The sequence below is a fragment of the Acomys russatus genome, chromosome 16 (genome assembly GCF_903995435.1).
Source record: "Acomys russatus chromosome 16, mAcoRus1.1, whole genome shotgun sequence".
Classification (NCBI taxonomy): domain Eukaryota; kingdom Metazoa; phylum Chordata; class Mammalia; order Rodentia; family Muridae; genus Acomys; species Acomys russatus.
The window spans coordinates 1,872,787-1,893,145 of record NC_067152.1 but is presented as its reverse complement, the minus strand read 5'-3'; the positions used below and the strand labels follow the sequence as shown (position 1 = coordinate 1,893,145).

The 20,359-nt window shown below is 44.2% G+C and overlaps 1 protein-coding gene across 1 annotated transcript in view; it reads right to left on the bottom strand.

Moving 5' to 3' along the window:
- Smg6 (SMG6 nonsense mediated mRNA decay factor) overlaps positions 1 to 20,359 on the bottom strand; it is a 236,533-nt gene that overhangs the window by 161,817 nt on the left and 54,357 nt on the right. The window contains exons 9-10 of the mRNA XM_051157931.1: positions 15,182 to 15,243; positions 7,132 to 7,277 (exon numbers count right to left, since the gene is read on the bottom strand). Coding sequence (XP_051013888.1) covers positions 7,132 to 7,277; positions 15,182 to 15,243 — 208 coding nt within the window. The remainder of the gene's footprint in view (positions 1 to 7,131; positions 7,278 to 15,181; positions 15,244 to 20,359) is intronic.

Sequence of the window (20,359 nt, the reverse complement as noted above, 5' to 3'; positions counted from 1 at the left end):
GTGTTATACAGTCTGGTTGGAGTTTGAGGGAAGTCATCAACAACTTTAACCAGCCACAAACCTTGTAATTGAGATAAGAATAAAAGAGGCAGGGCAAGATGTGCCCACTGGTGCGACAGTGGCAGAAATGCTATAGGGGTAACCAATCACTTTCTGATTGAACTTAAGGTCTATTCCACAGGAGAAAACAACTTCCTGATACTAAAAATGTGGCCAACAACTCATAGCTGGGGGAATTCCAGGCCCATGGGGTGAACCTACTACTGTTTCTCAGCTAAACAGACACAGATTAGTATAGATCTCGTTCGTGACTCTTTGTGCACTGTGGGGTAACACAGAAACGCACGTCTGGCCAAAGAGCAGAGGATACTGTCGGTGAGTGCTCAGTCACAAATAGGACATCTCTATCACATGCCCTGCCAAGGCACAGGAATCATTAAGGAAGAGGTGGGGAGGGGGGAAATTTGAATAAGGGGTCAGAGATGATTAGAGCACAACAGTATCTTCTGGACATTACAGAACTACTGGGCTCTTGAACTCACAAGACCTGTAAAGGACCAAACTAGTCAACATTCTAGCTTGGAGGGAGAAGGGATTTACAAGTCCCAGCTCCTAAGTATCAAGAAGCCATGTACAGTACCAGTTTCTGAGGGATAGAGACTCAATTTTCTTTAAGGGTATGTTGCTTGGTAGTTCCATCAGGCTCAGTGGATAGCCCCACACCCAGGGGTACATGGGCAGTACAAATCAGATTCAATGGGTTATTTAAAAAAAAAAAAAGTGGTGGCATATATGCATTCCCAGCACTCAAGAGGCAGAAGCAGGTACATCTCTGTGAGTTTGAGGCCAGCCTGGTCTACAGTTTCAGGACAGCCAAGGCTACACTGAGAAACCCTCAAAAAACAAACAAACATAAGCAATAAAAAGGCATAAGAAAAAAAAAAGACATAAGGTTGGGTGAGTATGAAGGTAGGGTGGAACTTGGAAGAATGGGGGCAAATATTATCAAAATATAGTGTATGGCATATACAAAATATAGTACTTATGCTAGGCGGTGGTGGCGCATGCCTTTAATCCCAGCACTTGGGAGGCAGAGGCAGGTGGATCTCTGTGAGTTCAAGGCCAGCCTGGTCCACAGAGTGAGTTCCAAGACAGTTAGAGCTTTTACACAGAGAAACCCTGTCTCAAAAAACATACAGTTCTTATGTAAACTATAAATTAAACTTCAATTTTTTCCTCTTGAAATAGGCCTTTATGTATTTCTAATAAAGAAATTTAGGCCTATTGAAAAGTCTAATGACTCAAGCTTTAAATACAGATTTGGGCTAGGAATTTGACTCAGTGATAAAGTGTTTACCTAGATGTGCTAGGCCCTAAATTTGAGTGCCAACATTGAAAAATAAGTAAGTAAATAAATGGGGAAAAGAATGGAAAAGGTGAAGCTGGGCAGTGGTGGCGCACGCCTTTAATCCCAGCACTTGGAAGGCAGAGGCAGGTGGATCTCTGTGAGTTTGAGGCCAGCCTGGTCTACAGAGCTAGTTCCAGGACAAAGAAAGAAAGAGAAAGAAGAAAAAGAAAGAAAGAAAGGAAGGAAGGAAGGAAGGAGGGAAGGAAGGAAGGAAAGTAGGTAGGTAGGTAGGTAGCAAATCCTGCTGCCAAAATTCCCCTAAACAGTATTTCTTCTTTAGTGTAAGTCTTTCCAGGCAGAGGGAAAAAAAAATGCCAAATTGAGAAGCAATAAAATGGTAACAAGACCCACTTAGCTTCATCACTAACAATGGGAAGTGGTACCAAACCACACTGCTGTCCTCAAGTAAACAAAGGCTGTTTCCTTAACAGATAGGCTAAGAGTAATTTTTAAAATTTTATTGGCAAAATTTTCTCAAATCTTTTCACTACTGTTTCTCTGTCCTTAGTCTAAAGCAGTAGCTTCATTCTGAAAACAAGAAAGACACTGGAATTTCAAACTGGGAAAGTAGGTAAGTCCCTTGACATGTCTACTTTCACTATTCTTTTCCAGGAACTTCAGCGACAAGCACCATCAGACTGTCAAGGGAAAGCACTCTGCCTAAGCAGCCTGGTGGCAAGAGGCCACCTCCAGCCTGCCTTCCCAAGGCTAACCCATTCTGACCTTCCTACCCACAGAATTTGCTGGCCACGCTGGCTTTCTTTCTGTTAATTTACTCTACCTTGAGGGGTTGTGGAAACGACAGCCAGTGGTGCTATTAGAGAACTCACCTACTCACGGCTCTTACTGAGGAAGAGCCAAGGGCTCCCTAGCAACAGCGAGAGGAGAGGGAATGAGGGACAGCTTACACAGCGCAACTCCAGTCTAACCCTTATGAAAGGTGCATTTCCTTCGTACAACTGTTATGTCATGTAGAGGATTAGACACTTCATACATTCTGCTTGAGTAAAGACTTAGAAGTGATTCGGCAGAGAGAACAAACTGCTCTTCCTAAAGTCTTAGGGATGCTATATGCTGAAAGACAAATTCTGACTGTGAAAGGAACTTTTCAACTAGAGTCAACTCCTATATGTAATTAATGGCTTGAAGAAGTTCGTGCCAGCTAGTTAGTTAGTCCCAGGTAGGCAGCTGCAGTTCCCAATTCCCCCAAGACACCCATGTAGCACTTCCTCTATCTCCTGCAACTCAGGAATATTAATACCATGAGGCATGTATATGCTAGGTGACGTGGTGCTTACCTGTCATCTTAGTACCCAGGAGGTGAGGCCAAGTATTTTTTTGAGATCATCCTGGGCTACAAAGTGAGATGCGGTCTCAAAAAACAGAAACCAAAGCAATCGCAAATAGGAAGGGTCATGAAATGAAGCCAGGCTAGCTCCACCTCCATTCTAAGCCTCCACATTCCCTCAGCGAAAGCAACATAACCGCATACACAGGCAGCATCTCTCGGCGCCCTCTTCTGCAGGGCTGCAGTGGAGACACTCGATGAACTGGTAGAGACGGGAAATGCAAAGGTCAGGGCACAGAAAGGGAAGTTATTCCAGTGGTGGCCAGTGAGCAACATGCAGTGATTTATAGGAAATATAATCCAATAATACAGTAAAATAAAACAGTGTGCCTGCGATGGTTTTTATTCCAAAAATTATAAAACATATCTTTGCAAAGGGCGAGGGCAATGAGGGGAAGTCCAGATTGGAGCAAATTGGGCACAAATGGGGGTGCAAAAAGGATTCCATGATGCCCTACCACAAATGTTGCTTAAGTCATTCATCTTCAAGAAACTAGTTTTATTTCCTTAAATTATACACACACACATATTTTTTTTTTTTTAATTTAAGTTCTTGGAGTACTTGTGGTTTCGTTCAACAGTTTACCATGTATCCTCTTATCAGCCACCCAGACAGCTGCTAAAGTGTTAATACTGAGGCACACAAAGGCAGCTCTTTCTCCTTTCAGACCTGGAATGCCATAGGCACTGTGATATCACTCCAGGAACCACCTATTCAGCCACCAACTTTGGATACTGGCCAGGAAAATAATACAACTTTCCTAGAGCCATGGCCTCCCTTACTCATGCAGTCAACAGACAGATACCTGTGTCTAACAACAGAACGCCAGCCTTGAGCCAGAACACCTAAATATCCCTGCTCTGACGTCAAGTGTATCTGTCTCCAACCATCTCACACAGAGCACCAGGATTCTAAGCTAACTACAATGCCACGAAGTAGGATCTTATACAGGACTCACGATCAAGGAAGTCAGTCTCCCCAAATCCTACTGCAGAAAAAGGGAAAGGGCACCACTCTCTCCACCACACACTTTCACCCCTCTATTTTGTCTGCTACCATATCCAAAGCTTTAAAATATTCCAGGTCTGTAATAAGAGCGTATTTGAAAAGTAAACCCAATAAAGTGTTAGCAGCCATGTCATTTCCACCCCTGGCCTACTGATGTGAAAAGTTATCACAAAGGGAACACTGAAAACAAAAACGATCCATGACCGCATTGTTGCATTAGAGGCCACCAGCAAAGGACATACTTTTTAAGGAAGGACATCTCTGTTGCTCTCCAAAGCATGATCCTGACCACACACTTATGGAGTTGGCTCTGGCACCGACAAAGGATCTAACTTTCTTGTGGGCTACAAGATCACCTCTGCTTCAGGCTGGAATGTTCTTCTCCACAGAGTCCAGGAACTGACATATGCAAACACCCACCCAGAAGAACACATCCAAGAGGGAATGGAGAGAAAAATGATGGTCCAGATGTTCTGTAACTTGCAATGACTGCCAAATCACCGTGGACCCCGAGCACCTGGGAGGCCAGGCTGCATCAGGCCCTGTTTCCTGGTTTCAGACAGCCAGGGACGTGTGGCTGGGTGGTGACTGTGACAGCCTGCAGACTGGCCGGGAGAGAACCCGTTAGAAGGGCACCAGCTGACAGGACTTGGGGGCTGAACACACAGAGCTTGATTTATCGCTTCCTTACTCATAAAAATGTGATTCAAAGTGCTGCTGATTAGTGAAGGGTTTAAATCGTTACCCTCCCCAGCCCTCTCTCTCCCCACCCCCGGGACAGATGCTGCTACTCAGCCACAACACCCCCTTCTTGCCACTGTCCGTGCAAGCACAGCACAGGGGCCCAGAGAAGATGACTCATGTGCTGGGAAATGGAAAAGTGCATCTTCCCACCAACCAGCCCTGCTGAGTGCTCTGCTCACCCCTCTCCCAATGGCAGCCCACACAGTGGGGTCTGGATGGCCGCCTCAGCTGCACACCGGGTACTTGGCAGCACGTCCGCAGAGCTCTGTGTCCCAGTTGAGTGTTATATCCTGTGGCCTGGGCTGTTTTTCCCTGAACCACCCTGGGAGCCTGTGACCACCTCAGCTCAGGCTCCTCTTGCCTCATGGAGGTGAGAGCCAGGGCAAGGGCAGTACAGGGAGTGGGGCCACAGGCCTTTGTCATTCCTGACTGAGGATCCACCTTATGACCAGCTACAGAAAAGTCCTACAAAAGTATCTTAGCCTTAAATATGTAATGGTCGTCCTCTATCCTCACCCGTATTTGTCCATCCCCTCCCCTGCTCCTCTCCAGGGTTTATCTGTGTAGCCTTGGCTGTCCTGGACTGGTTTTGTAGATTAGGCGGGCCTCAAACTCATAACAATCCGTCTAGCTCTGCCTTCCTGAGTGCTGGGATTAGAGGTGTGCATCACTGCACCCAGCAGTCACCTATATTTTCTTAACCTTTACCCAACAGCTACAAGAAAAAGACTCACTGGTAGTCTATGCAAAGTCCAGTCCTTCCCACAGAGCAGACGCGGCAAAAAACAGGCGCTTTACATTCACACCGACAGAGGTCATAGGTCATCTGTTGCTAAACTATGTGCCCCAGCTCTCCAGTGCACACGGCAGTGCGTGGTTTGGGTAGGAGAGCAGAAAATGAATACAGGGGCAACTGGAGGTCCTACTTCCAGAGCCCAGCGAGCAGACAGCGTCACGATGTAACTCTGGCTGGCCAGAATCTCTGTAAGCTGTGTGCCACCATACCCTGAGAGTAGTAAAATTGGTAGCAAAATTTCCCTCCATTTAGGACTGCACAGCCTCACCAAGGCAGCACTTCACAAACTTTATTTCCTTCTTCTTAGAAACCAGTGCTGCCCTGCAAGGCTCCAGGCCTTCTTGCAGCCCCACTTAGCAGTCACCTCAGCAGTAATTGACAGAGTTGAGCCGGGCATGGTGGCGCACGCCTTTAATCCCAGCACTCGGGAGGCAGAGGCAGGCGGATCGCTGTGAGTTCGAGGCCAGCCTGGTCTACAAAATGAGTCCAGGATGGCCAAGGCTACACAGAGAAACCCTGTCTCGAAAAACCCAAAAAAAAAAAAAAAAAAAAAAAAAAAAAAAAAAATTGACAGAGTTGAGAAAGGCTTCTAATTCTAAGCCTCTGCATCTTGCCCACTGCTGAACATTCTGGATGCTCTATCAGTCAGCCTAATGGGAAAAAGTCTTCCAGGATTCAGATATGATTGAAAACCCAGACATACCAGCTAAGAAGCACCTCAAATCCCAAGGAACCCATGTCTGTAGGGAAAGTGTGGCACTCTCACTCGCTAGGGAAGTTTGCCACAGCAGCAAGGTGAGCATAAATCCTGATACAGTCACAAAGGGAAAAAGACTGACTGCTGGGTGAGAGAAGAAATCTGAGGAAAGGTAAAACCAAAGAGCCAGTGGCACTGTCCAGAAACACTAGCTCTGCTTTATGACATAGTCTCCATGGGGCAATTCCTACTTCCTGGCACTGCAGATAAGAATCTGACCAAACATTCTTTGTTGACGCTCTGGAATGACTCCTCGGCAACATGTTATAAAGAAACACAAAATAATGTCACTGAAACTACGTATTTCTATCAAGGCAAGCCACACCAGCCTTACCTACGAGAGATATAGGGCGGGAGATTGGGGGTGGGGTGGGTGGGAAGGAATCCTAGAAACATCTTTCAAACGTGACATCGTCATCAGGGCATTTTAAAACCCTGCCAATCTGCTCTTCCCTCCTTCCCTCCCCATTAAAAAACAAAAAAACAAAAAAACAAACAAAACAAAACAATCTTTCAGAAAAACACTTCAGAATGCATACCAGTACACTAGCCAAATTCTGGGCCTGGTAGTTTTTGTGCTTCCAGATTTGAGTCACCAAAGCTCATCAATTCTCTGTTCCTACTCTCTGGCAGGGTCCCATAAGGGATATCCCATAGGGAACTAGACTTTTCCATATTGAACAAACAGGGTACACGAGTCCAGAAACAGCAACTCCCAATCCCTGCCAAGCATACGGTCTCTGGAATGAAACATTTCAGCAATGCCTCTCCCTGGGGAGAAACACTGGGTCTGCAGCCTCTAAGAGGCCTTGCTGCTGCCTTCACTGTGGCCAGATGTGCAACAGCATCTCTGGATTTTTAAATTAAACTTTACACTCGTGAATCTCTCCTTTTATCCCACCCAAGCACTAGAGAGTCTTACAAAATTCAGAGACAACAATAAAGATCTAAGAAGCACTAGTGGGGAGGGCTGTGTGGCTGTGTGCGTGAAGGTGGGGCAGGGAGAAAGTAGCACAGGAAAGATATTGAATTCAACTTTGCCTAGATGGAAACACTCAATTGTCCTTACCTTTTAACTGGGAGTTATGTACAGCAAACATGTTGATGGTCATAAGCTGCAGCATACGGGTACTTCCAATAGGAGATGGGCTATGCTGCAGCAATACTTGGAACTCCTTAAGGACCTTCTCAGCCACTGCAGGGAATGTCTCCATCCTACAGATACACGGAGCCCATTATTGAGGCATATCCTTAAAATCACTTGGAAAAGCAACTCCCCTCCCCCAAGCGGACAGCTAATACCTAGGACATTTCTTTGCTACTTATCCCACAGTTTTGCACAAATAGAAGGGAACAAAGTGTTCAAAGTTTGGAGATGAAAAACGACTCAATTAGTGGATAAATAGCTGTAAGTTATTACACTTTGGAAGGCTATTTCTTAACCCCCAATATTAAATGGATTCATACTGGCATAAGAGTTTCTCTTTGAGACTGATTTTCTAAATAGTAAACAAACTTCCATTAAGTTCTAAAGTCCACACTGTCCCTAAAAGTCTCCTATATGAAAACTATACTTTATAAAAGGAGTCTCATGACATAAAAGAGTCTTTATTGAAAGAATTACTTCAGAAACAAAACATGGTGGCTCATGCCTATTAACTCAGCACTTAAGTGGCTGTGGCAGGATGATCTCAAGTTCAAAGTCAGGCAAGGATACACAGCAAGGAAGGAAAGGACTTAAGACATCACTCTGAGCTGGTCATGGTGGCGCACACCTATAATCCTAGCACTCTGGGAGGCAGAGGCAGGCGGATCTCTGTGACTTTGGGGCCAGCCTGGTCTAGGAAGTGAGTCGAGGACAGTCAGGGCTACACAGAGAAACTGTGTCTCGGGGCAAGGAAAAAAAAAAAAGAAAAAAGAAAAAGATATTGCTCTGCCTTCTCAGGTACTATCACACTCACTGCCCACCCATGGGTCCCCAAATTCCCTTTGAAGGACCCCATACCTAGGGGCCCCAATAGTCTGTTTCCAGTCTTCCCTGTGCTGCTACCCTCCCGCTCACAAGCCTCTGCTCATCACGGTCTGTATGTCTTCAGGCCAGTGGAAATACAATGCTCTGGCCAACTGCCACTCCCAATACAGGAAGAGCCTGTAATGTAGGGAGGCAGAAATCCAGCCAGTGACCTAGGGCTCCTAAGGAGAGGTCATTCAAACCAATGCTTGCCAAATGCGGCCACTGGATCCTAAACAGTGGTGCATGCCTGGAGCTCCTTTGGCAACAGGAGTAAACCACAGCTGAAATCCTCTGAAATAAAAAGCAAACTCAAACTTGGTGCTAGAGAGAGAAACCAGGCACACAGGCCTTAGGGCTATGCTGAACAATTCGTGGTCAGCAAAGTATCTTTTACCACCCCCCACCCCACCCCCATCAAATTGCTTGTGGTACATTGAGGGTGCAGTGGGGAACAGCTCTAGGCTGGATTAATAAATAGCTTTCTGGAAAGCCAAGACAGGACTCCTTCTCAAAACCTGGAGAAGGTGGTGTGGGCTTCACCCCAGGCTTAGTCTTTACCACTGAACAACACCCTTCCCAGAGCAAACAACCCCAGTGTTTTATGGAATCTTGGCCATCTTCAGACCTTGTCTTTGGATGGCACTCACACCGCTGGCCCTGTGGTGCCCAGAGGTCATGCCACAGCTTCGGGTCAAGCACAGTTTACACTCCAGTTCGCCTCTGCTCAACTGTCCTCATTTTCACTGGCACAAAACATGCCGTGCATTTGCTTTCCGCATCCCCATGCCATTTTAAATGCCTGCCCCAAATCAAAACAAAGCAAAGCAAAACAAAACAAAGCAAAAACTGTTTCCTCTAAAAAACTTCAGAGCTGCTAAAACTCTCTATAGACTAGGAATGGCAGGGAGTGATGCTTGTGGCTGGACTGAATCCATTTTTCCCCGTGGGCTGTAACAAAGGTTTCATTTTAAATCCTGACACTGTGCAGCACACTCTCTGGATGGAGGTGGGGAGGGGGCTAGTACTGCTCATTACAAGAAGAGCAGAGTTCACTCTGCAAGAAAAGCAGCCACGCTGGGCAAGTTTCAGGGTCATGTGTCTCCGTGTTGAAAGGCAGCAGAGAGCCAGCACAGCATGACAGGACAGCCGTGTCACGTGGGGCGTGTGTCTGAGGGAGCCTCCTCCCTGGGGTAGGAACTGAAACAGATCCATTAACTCCGTGGGTCACACGAAAATCTCAAGTGAGTACAAATCAATGTGCAGATTCTCTTTTTCAGAAACAACAACAACAAACACAAACCTCTCCCTTTTAGATTAGCACAACATAATTAAAAAGAATCAATGGGTAAGAACGTAGATTACTCTCACACAGCAAATGAAAGAGAATATGGCTCTTTCTCAGAACTCGGGAGGCATAGACAGAAAGATCTCTGTAAGTTTGAGGCTGGTCTTGTCTACAGAGCAAGTTCCAGCCCAGCGAGGGCTCTAAATGAGACTCTGTCTTAAAAAGAGAAACTGAGAACCTGTTGTGGGGGTGGTAAATAAAATCAGTGTTGTTAAGCAACAAATGAAGAAAGCACAATTAAAAGCCACCTTTCCAGAGGCAGGAGGATCTCTCTGAGCTTGAGGCCAGTCTGGTCTATATAGTGAGTTCCAGGACAGCCAAGGACTACAAAAGAGAAACCATGTCTCAAAACAAACAAAAATCACAACAACCAAATCTTTTCAAAATTCAACAATGAATTTCTGATTTTGGTTTCACACTGTAAGTAGTTTCATGTCTTTTTCTTTGAGAAATATCTTTGCTCCTTACCTACTACATATTACAAAAAAATTATACTAACACTAATATAATGCTGGTATATAATTTATATTTTTTAAGTGCATGTGTGTGCACACACACAAATGCAAAACCCAAAGCTGTACATGGCAGCACACGTCTGTGATCTCAGCACTGAGAAGACTGAGGCAGGGATAGCTGAACTTGAGATCAGCTGGGGCTACTACATATTGAGACCTGTCTGTCTCGAAACAAAACAAACAAATACATCTGGAAGTATGCAAAAAGGCCTTGAAAGACACATAAGTCGATGTCCAGAGCACTCTATTTGAAGAGCACAGGATAGAGGTAGAGGTGAGCTGGAGCAGAGTTGAGAGAAATTTTAACCTTGGCTATCGTTTTGTATTCTGTAAGAGTTTTTGGATGTTACTTATGAAATAACTGTAAAATTTAAGACAAGAAGAAAGAACACTAGCAACAACAATAAAGGGAGAAGATGAACAGAGAAACTGTCAGAAGCACCTAAAATGCACAGACACTGGAAGCCAGGTATGGTAGCATCCAGGACCTGGGAACCTCATCAACTGAGGATGGAGGGCTGCTGTGAGCTCAAGGCCAGCATGGGCTAGCTATGAAGACAAACAAATGAAAATAAAAACAACAATAACAACAAAAAGCATCTCCATCAGTACTGCCTGTAAGGCTACTACTGATTTTGTAATCACATGAGGCAAACATCAATAATACCTAGTGAATAGTTGTAAGGCAATGTAATATGATTAATTCACAGACACACAAAACTTAAAATATACACTAAGCATTAAAGTATTCAGTTAGCTCTGGCTATTAAGAATATAAGTAACGGGCTGGAGAGATGGCTCAGAGGTTAAGAGCACTGTCTGCTCTTCCAAAGGTTCTGAGTTCAATTCCCAGCAACCGCGTGGTGGCTTACAACCACCTGTCATGAGATCTGGTGCCTTCTTGTGGTGGGCAGGCACACATGTGGGCAGAATACTGCATAAATAATAAATAAATCTTAAAAAAAAAAAAAAAAAGAATATAAGTAACTTAGCTAGGTCTAGAAGCTCATGTCTTTAATTCTAGCACTTGAGAGGCAGAGGCAGCGTCAGGTGGATCTCTTTGAGTTCAGTCCAGGACAGCCACATAGAGAAACCTTGTTGAAGAACTCAACATCTAAAATAACTATATGGGTTTTTAAATTCCAAGACCTTGAAGCTGTCCAAATAGCATGACTAGGCAAGCAAGCACAAACTAAAGCGGTAACTTTAACCAACGCAATAATCGGAGGCAAAATGATTCCACTTGTCGTGATTCAATAGTCTTCGCCACAGGTTGCCAGCTTTTGACCTCTCAGCTGAGGCCAGTGCAGGCCGCACCCTCCTCACTGGGAAAGCATCTATCTATCTATCTATCTATCTATCTATCTATCTATCGGAAGCCTCCGGGCAACCCTGACTGATTCCTCTCCCAAAGTCTGAGAGGACTCAGCTCTGATTCTTTCAAACATAAGAAGACAGCTCTTTTTCACATGCACTTCACTGAGTTACATGGCGAACTTGTGATCTCTAGAGACACCTTGTTTCATTTGGATGGCAATTTCAAGAGACCAATCTTTCAGACAACACTGGGACCCAGAGTCAAGAATGCCTCAGACAGTGACTAACAGGGCAGGCCCAATCCCTCAGACGCTGAGGACACAGCTGGGCTAGACAACACTCTCTGCAGAAAAAAAAAAAAAATCAGGCATCCTAACTTTTCTCAACTTCTTGATTCTTTAAAAACTTAGAACACCACAGGAGCAAAACTTTTTTTTTTTTTTTTTTAAATTAAACCATGTCATGAGGTGGAGCTGAGAGAAAACATCGTACTGCTGTAGAACACAGGGACTAGAATGGCCCTCAGCAATAATCTACTTTAACCCCTACTAGGAAACTGAAGTGCACAAAGCAAAACCTTCTGACTTGTTTAATCTGGAGGTCTTCTAACTAGCCACTGTTTTTTTGTTTTGTTTAATTTAATTTAAAAAAAAAAAACATCTATTGGCATTTAATCTCATTAAAACCTCCTGTCAGCTGACGTCAACAGTAAGCAGACTTGCCTTGCACACAGTAGGCATTCAAGTACATACAAATACAACATGGAACCCCAGGCATAGCAAAGACCAGGAGTAGTGTCAGGGCTTCTCTGAGAAGGGAGGCATAGCATGTTAGCATGTGCTTTCAGCTGTTCGCCATCACAGTGTCCGCAGTCTTAAGTCATCTTCAGCACCGCCCACATTTCACATCTTGATAATTAGGCATCAGTCCATGATGTTATATGTAGCTTGCACTCACTGCTTTTCTAGACTGACAAGAGTTCTACTTATTTTTTTCTTTTTGTTTGTGTGTGTGTGCGCGTGTGAGTGAGTGAGTGAGTGAGAGAGAGAGAGAGTGTGAGTGTGTGTGTGTGTGTGTGTGTGTGTGTGTGTTGGTGCACATGTGCCTCAATGCATGTATGGAGGGCAGAGGAAAAATTACAGGAATCAACTTTCTCTTTTCACCAAGAGCTGGAACTCAGGTCAGCACTCTTGTGGCAAGCACCTTTGCCCACTGAGCCATCTCACCAGCCCTGGATTAACTAACTTTTCAGCACCCAATGTTACACTCAAGAACAGAAGAGATAATGACAATTACTCTAGACCAGAGTAAACCACCTCAGATAATTGAGATAAGATAATCTATTCCTTAAAAAACAAAACAAAAACAACTTCCCCAGGGAAGGAAATTCCAAAACACATGGCCTCTGTGAAATTCATTCATCTTCTCCTCCACTTCCAGTCTCATGTGTACCCGAGGCTGACTCTGAACTTCTGACCCTTCTGCCTCCGCCTCTTGAGTGATAGAAGCACAGGTGTGCACCACTACACCCAGTTCTCACTGGTGCTGGAGACTGAACTCAGACTCTGCTGAATGCTAAGCAAGTAAACAAACCAACTTAGCTACATCCGTTGCCCTCGTTTTCCAGCTGTTTAATCAGTATTATGGCTTTCCCCAAGATTTTTTCCAAAATATCTGTGCTTAAATATGAGAATTTTAAAAAAGAGAAATGAAATATAATTAACACTTAATCTGATTAAAAAATAGATTCTAAATATTTTTACCATACATTCTAAAGTAAGATTTATATAAGCTTTTCAGTTCCAGTTTCCAGTGAACAAGAGACATCTAAAACCATAGTTGTCCACAAGGGTGGTCCGGGCGTCAAGGAACATTTGCCTGGAGACAATTTTAATCACGAATTGGGAGTGGAGTGTTTGATTGTTATGCTGTAGAAAGGTGCTACAACATACAGGCTCTCAAAGCTCAAAATGTCAATAGTACTGAAGTTAATAAACTTTGACACAGACAACATGTTATAGGAAACCTAGTGAACAAGCATAAGAGGGAAAAGGGAAAGCCAGGTGTGGGCACGCAAGCTGTAATCCCAGCAGTTAGGAGGTGGCTGCAAGAAGGACCAGAATTTTAAGAATACCTTGGGCTATGTGACATTCTGGCCTCTTAAAAGGGGATAAGGAAGGAAGGAAGGGAAGGAAGAAGGGAGGAAGACAAAATGAAAGGAAAGGAGTAAAAGAGAAGGGAAAAGGAGTTAAAGAGTTGAGTGTAAGGTAGTAAGAGAAAGATGGACATGGTAACTACAAAGGACAGACAATAGGAAAACCATCAGCTGCTATGTCAAGTGCAGCAATTTGTACTTCCTGCTCTCTTGTTCTTCCACCAGTCTACACTGACCATGTTAGCTACCACCGTAAGTGCGGCTTTGCCCTCCATGATGCCACCCTGGGTCTACTGTGACCTGTGGCAATACCGGATACTTTTCTCTGGTCCTTTGCAATCTGTCTATTTCTTCTAAGCCTTTATTTCTTCATTCATGCACTGTTAACTGGGCACCCAGGACACTGCTGAGTTAGGCAAAGCTTCTCCCACTGGAGCACATGCTGATGGTGCCAAGGAGAAATTAAAAGCAACTAACATATGTAGTTTACTTTTCCCTGGTAAATTACTCCGTGCTTATCTTTTGGCACTTCTCCAATGTTCCCAAGTCATTTCAGAATCTAAAATACAGAAATGGCCTTGAAATGGCCACAACTGTCACTCTTGCCCAGGATGACGTCAGAGGAATACATGTGAAGCACAGTTTCATGCACAATCCACAGGGCAATGGTTTTCCAAGCAGGACCAAGCCTTTTAGCATCTCAAAAGAGTAAATACAAAGTAAATGGAAACTGACATGACTCCTGCATCTAACTGCAGTAACCTTACAAGTTTATGGCAGAAAAGTAAAAGGGAAACACAATGACAGAGATTTGCAATATGAAGCCAATCACCTCAAGGGGCAGCTCACAATAAAACTTCTAATTCAGAAAAGATTAAAACTCAACAAGAATCCAAGCATGGTGGTACACTAGGGAATTCCACCACTTAGGAAGCTGAGGTAGGAAGGTCGCCAAGTTCTAAGCCAGCCTGGGCTACAGGGAGACCCTGTCTCAAAAAAATAAAAAATAAAAATAAAAACCAAGACAACCAAACAAAAATCAAGCAGCAGACCAGTGTGGAAGGGTCACTGTGTCCTCTCTTCACTGTCCTTTACCCAGGGCGGCCCTATGCAGACACTCAGTACATGTCTCTGACGTGAGGCTCTGTCCAGCTTCTGGATGATGAGCTTGCACTGTCAGGACAAACTCTTCTGATGCACCAGAGACTCCTCCCAGGGACTCAGGGAGAAAACATTCCGTTTCTGCACATGCTGCCTTCCCTAGGACTTACAGGTAAATCCATGGAGGTACCATGCAACAGTCATGGAATTTACTGAGAACACCAATGTAGCACCGGGGACTGAGCACACAGGAAGGGGGATGGGCCAGGAGAACACAGAGGAAGGCAATTGTTAACTCTTGTTTTTGAGGAAAAAGTAGGAGATAGTTTTTCCCAAGGAGGACCCCTGGTAGTAGCACCAAGGAGTACAGCATGACTATGTCAGGGCTACTGGGGGTTAATCTGGAAGACAGAGCCACAGAAACCCAAGGGGGCTAGGAGAGGGGACTGGGGTACGCCCGTCCTTAAACAAAGAGAAAAGAGAGACAAAGCTAGAGGGTGATATCTTTCCAACTGTAGAAGCACAGTAGGAAAGAGAGTGAAGGTTAGGTGGAGGCCTCTAAGAATTCACACCCTGTGCCCTCAGTTACAAACACAGGCTAGTTGCTAACAATATTAAATTCCAAAATGACTTGTAATGTAGGGAAATAAAATAAACATCCTGCACACTTACCCAATCCGGGTAAACAGCTTCCCATGGGCATGGAGAAAACTGAGGATGAACCTTTTGTTCAGCTGCATGGGAAAAAGGGAGAGGAGAAAACAATTAACTTTCCCCAGTTTCCTGTTTCTGAATACAGTCCCCAGTGACACAATAACCTGGCCAGGGTCTAAAGGGGTGGGCACTGGGGATGGGAACCAAATGAACATGCCCAAACTCTCACACAGACCCGGGGCACATGCCCAACAGCTGCTGTTCAGCTGAGCCAAGACAAGAGAAGGCTCAGTGGGTGGACAGCACCCTCTGCTGGTCGTGGCACCCCTGTGCAGAAATGAAAGCAGCGCATCTCAACTGAGCGGTTACAGAGAGTGGGTACTGGCGCCATCATACTGGAAATGAGATTCTGACAGGAATAGGGTAACACTGATTTTAGAGAAACTTCTGACTCTACTTACGAGCTATTTTCCTGCCTATGGAGGAAAGCAGGTCTCTTTTATACCTAAGGTCAAGGTATTCACCACTAAAATACATCATCAATACTTTACTAGCTTTTGAAACTGGAGTTGAGTTCTGGATCTGGAGGTAAAGATTTGAGTGTCTACAGAGGCCAGGCCTAAAATAGGCTGATGGTGACAGCAGAAACCTCTGGCAGTTACTCCCCAGTCCCAACAGATGCTCTCTGTAGAACCAAGCAGGGAAGTAGAGTATGAGCATGCATGTTAAAATGTTCTGGCTTTTTAAGAATTAGCTACAAATAAAAACCATTTAAACATGAGGTAAGTCCCAAATTCGTTTGCCAGCCACATGTAGCCTGTGAGCCACCAGTATGCAATCTTGATTCAAAGACTCTAGAAAAATCTATCTCAGTCAAAACTGAGATAATTCCTTCAGGCAAAATAAAGGGGGGAAGTAAAGACATTTTAAAGCCTCAATCTCAGGGTCTCCCCTGCTCTCCTAGAAACAGTGCCCCGTGGCCTGCCGGGAAGGAGGGCTGAAGCTGTTGACTTCTGCTCAGAGTGTGGTGCAACGCCTCTAATCTCAGCACTTGGGCGGCTGAGGCAGGCTGATTGAGCCCTGTGAGTTCAAGGCCAGCCTGGTCTACAAAATGACTTCCAGGACAGCCAGAGAGCTACATAGTATGACCCTGCCTCAAAACTTTTTTTAAAAGAATTTAAGGAGTGTTGATTCCAAATGGGAAATTAGTGGGTCAGCAAGATGGCTCCTAGGTAAAGGCACTTGCCACCAAGCCTGGCGACCTGAGCTCAATCTGTAGGATCCACATGGTAGAAGAAAAGCGATCTCACAAGTTATTCTGATGTCTAGAGAGCACTCACACCCCGCCGTGCCACACACACACACACACACACACACACACACACACACACACACACACACACTAAATAAAGATAAATAGATGTAAAATTAAAGCAAAAAGAGTAACTACTAGAATAAGGAAAACTCCAATAGCCCTGGAGAGTATACTCCCAAAGAATAAAAACTACTTGGTCATCAACCTACAGACCAGTAAAATTATGTCAGTTCTCTCTCTCTCTCATACAGAAATGAGATGGAGCGATGATTTCAACATCAAACTTGGTGCATAAGTGTCCATTTTTATTTTTGCTTTAAGTGTATTAATTACTCTGAACAGCTATTAAAGAGCTAAATGATGATGGTGTCTATAGTTTGAATGTTATGTCAAGGCCGGGGACAGTGGGAAAGGGTTTACCAACTGTTTTTACCAAAATGAGCAGCAAAACCGTGAACAGAGTACAGCTCTCAGGATCCACAGTAGAGAAGGATGGTGTGAACACAGACTGCCTTCCCATCAAACAGACTCGAGGTTAATTCCTCCGACCATTTACCTTCTGCAGGGGCTCAGGCTGCTGACCCAACCTCCCTAAGTTCCTTCCTCATCCCTTCAGACCTGGTCTTGCTATGTGGCCCAGACTGGTCTTAAATTTGCAATTTTCCTGCCTCCACCTCCTCAATGCAGCACACACATACCCTGTTCCTTGTAACTTTCCTATAGGTATGAAATCGTGTCAGCTGGAAGGGTAAACACACGCACTCTCTATTCCTACGTTAGCTTAGTCACTTCTTTTCTTACAGCTATCAATTACACAGGTGAATTCATAATTAGAAGAAATCTTCCTTAAGTTGCTTATATTTACAAGTAAAGGACACTTCAGTAAGAAAAGAATTATTAGTCGCTCACTAATCCAAGCCTGAAGACATCCTTTAAGCCCGAAGGCAAGCCCAACATGGAAGCTGCTTTACATAGGAAACTGAGATTTGAACCCAGGTCTTCTGACTCTATGCATAACTTTCCTTCTCTTAACCTCAGAACAGAACTTGTAAACTGATTCAAAGAGCAGTAAATGAGAACAGCTGAAAAGCAATACGATTCTGCTTTTACGTTCTCTTTACTGAATGGACATGAAACCCTGAACCAGAAAGCCCCTGCAGTCAAGTGAAACCCCCAAGACATTTTGGAACATCATCCTGGCATGACCCCTATTTCCTAAAGGGACTTTCTATAGGAAGACAAGTGAAGTCTTCCTAATCATTTGAATCCGTATTTGCTACTATTATATTTTAACTGCATTAGTTTGTTGGGCTTTTTGTTTGTTTGGCTGGTTTTGAGACAGAATCTCAATATGTAGCTGACCTAAAACTCACAGAGATGCGCCTGTCTCAGCTTCTGCCTCTGCCAGGATCATTGGAGTTAAAGATGTGCACCACCATTCACAGTTTTTTTTTTAATGGAAACTTTATTTGGAAAGTACACACAGACTTTCTCCCTGACCTTGAGAACTAAGGTTTTATGTTCCTCCCCAAATACCCTTATTGTCCTTGAAATAATTTGTTTTCCAGAAATTTGTTTTCTGCACAATTCTGGGGAAATGGAATGGTGCGCATTTTAGACTCTCCCTTTTATGGGATTGTTTTGCTGCCACCAAGCAGGTATTTTTTCTTTGTTCCAGGGATAACAAAGTACGTATGTGCAGTTTCAAGGAATATTCTCTATGGTTTGTATAAAACATTTACTTCTCATGAAAAAAAATTTAAACAAATATTTTTGAGACAAGGCTTCATACTATAGCCAAGGTTGGCTTCAAACTCATTAGCAAAGGCTGGTTTCAAATCCATGGCAACTTTTTTCCTTGGGTTGGGAAGTGCTGGGATTGCAAGTATGATCATACTCAGCCTAGTTTGCTTGGTTTTTGAGACAGAGTCTTTTTTTTTTTTTTTTTTTTTTTTTTGCCTTTTTAAGACAGGGTTTTTCTGTGTAGCGTTGGCTGTCTTGGACTTGCTTTGTAGACCAGGCTGGCCTCAAACTCACAGAGATCCACTTGCTGGGATTAAAGGCATGTGCCACCAGGCCTGGCCCTTGAGACAGAGTCTTATGTAACCCAAGCTAGCTTCAAACTTGCCATGTGGCGAGGATGACTTTTTGATGATGGTTACAAAGACTGGTAAGTACTCTGTAGCCCTGGGATTAACACTGTATGCAAGGAGACAGTTCTATGATTTGATTTGATTTGATTTGATTTTGTGGGGCTCTGTTTTGTTTTTGAGACAGGCTCTCACTGTGTAGCTCTGTCTGTCCTGGAACTCACTATTAGATCCAGGCTGGGCTCAAACTCACATTGATCCATTTGTCTTTCCATCCCAAGTCCTAGGATTAAAGGCATGGGCTACCACTCCCAAATAAGGAGACAGCTTTTAAAGTGCTAGATCAACTTAATTTTCTTGGTGAAATTTCTTTGTTCCTTTTAACATGGGGCTGTTGTGTCGCCCAAGCGGCCCAGGTTTGCTGTGCAGCCAGAGACAACCCTGAGCTCCTGACCCTTCTGCTTCTCCTCGTGAAGTGCAAGGGCTTCAGCTGTGGGTCATCGTGATCTCTTGGCTCCAGAATTATTTTATTTGTATTTTAATCTTTTCATTTATGAACTAGGTAATGTCACTAGTAGAAACTCCATTTTACAGTGTGTCAAGGGTGACAGTAAAAACAAAATACAGTTGAGGAACAATAAAAAAAAAAAAAAAAAATTAAGCTCAGAATTTTAGCCAGTAGCAGACAGGCTTTATTCGGGAGACCTACCCATTATCCCTAATGCCATTAGTATCTGTTTGGAATAAGCTTAGAGCCAGTCCACAGTGAGTTGGCTCTAGTCTTGAGTTGAAGAGACAGTCTTAGTAATTTCAATACTGTCTCTACGGACTGTACCTATCAAGCATTTTTTTTAGTTTCTGCTGAATAGTAGATAAATGTACAAGAGTGACGTACAGGCAGATGGTCTCACATTTCTTTCTCTGCCTGAGCGAGACTGTCTAGGTGTGTGTTAAAAATAAGTTACAGAAGGCTGGGCATGGCAGTACCATCCTTTAATACCAGCACTTAGGAGGCAGAGGTGAGCAGATTTCTGTGAGTTTGAGGCCAGCCTGTTGTACATATTAAGCTCCAGGTCAGTCAGGGTTGCCTTCTGAGACCCTGCCTCAAAAAAGGGGCTGGGGGAGGGAGACTCTAGCGATGTCTCAGTGGTCTACAGAGTGAGTTCCAGAGTGCTGTCTCCCGCGGGCTTGAGCTCGGTTCTCAGAACTCATGTCAGGAGCTGACAAATGCCTGTTACTCTAGCCGTCCTTCTAGGGTACCTGCGTGCTCATACCGACACATACTCCTAAGAAAAAAATGAACATAAGTTGCAGGAATGGATGTCAGTCTGTGGTAATGTGTTGAAAGAAAAGCCCATATGAAAGTTTTCTTGACTCAGAAAAACTTGGTTTCTGTTATAAGGTCTTTGTGTGTTTGCTTGCTTGCTTGGTTTTTTTGAGACAGGGTTTCTCTGTATAGCCTTGGCTGTCCTGGACTCTCTTTGTAGACCAGGCTGGCCTTGAACTGACAGAGATCCACCTGCTTTTGCCTCCCCCAAATGCTGGGATTAAAGGCGTGTGCCACCGTGCCTGGCCAGTTATGAGTTCTTTTATGGGCCACCCATAATTTTATCATTGGAGAGAATTAAATGTTAGAGGCCAGTCTGAGCTACCTAATGAGACCCTGTCTCAAAGGACTAGGGTCAGGAATAAAGTTCGGTAGCAGACCACTTGCCTCCTGTGGGCAACGCCCTAGGTTTGATTCCTGTGTGTTTTTTTTGCTTGCTTTTAGAATTCTCCGAAGATCCTGCT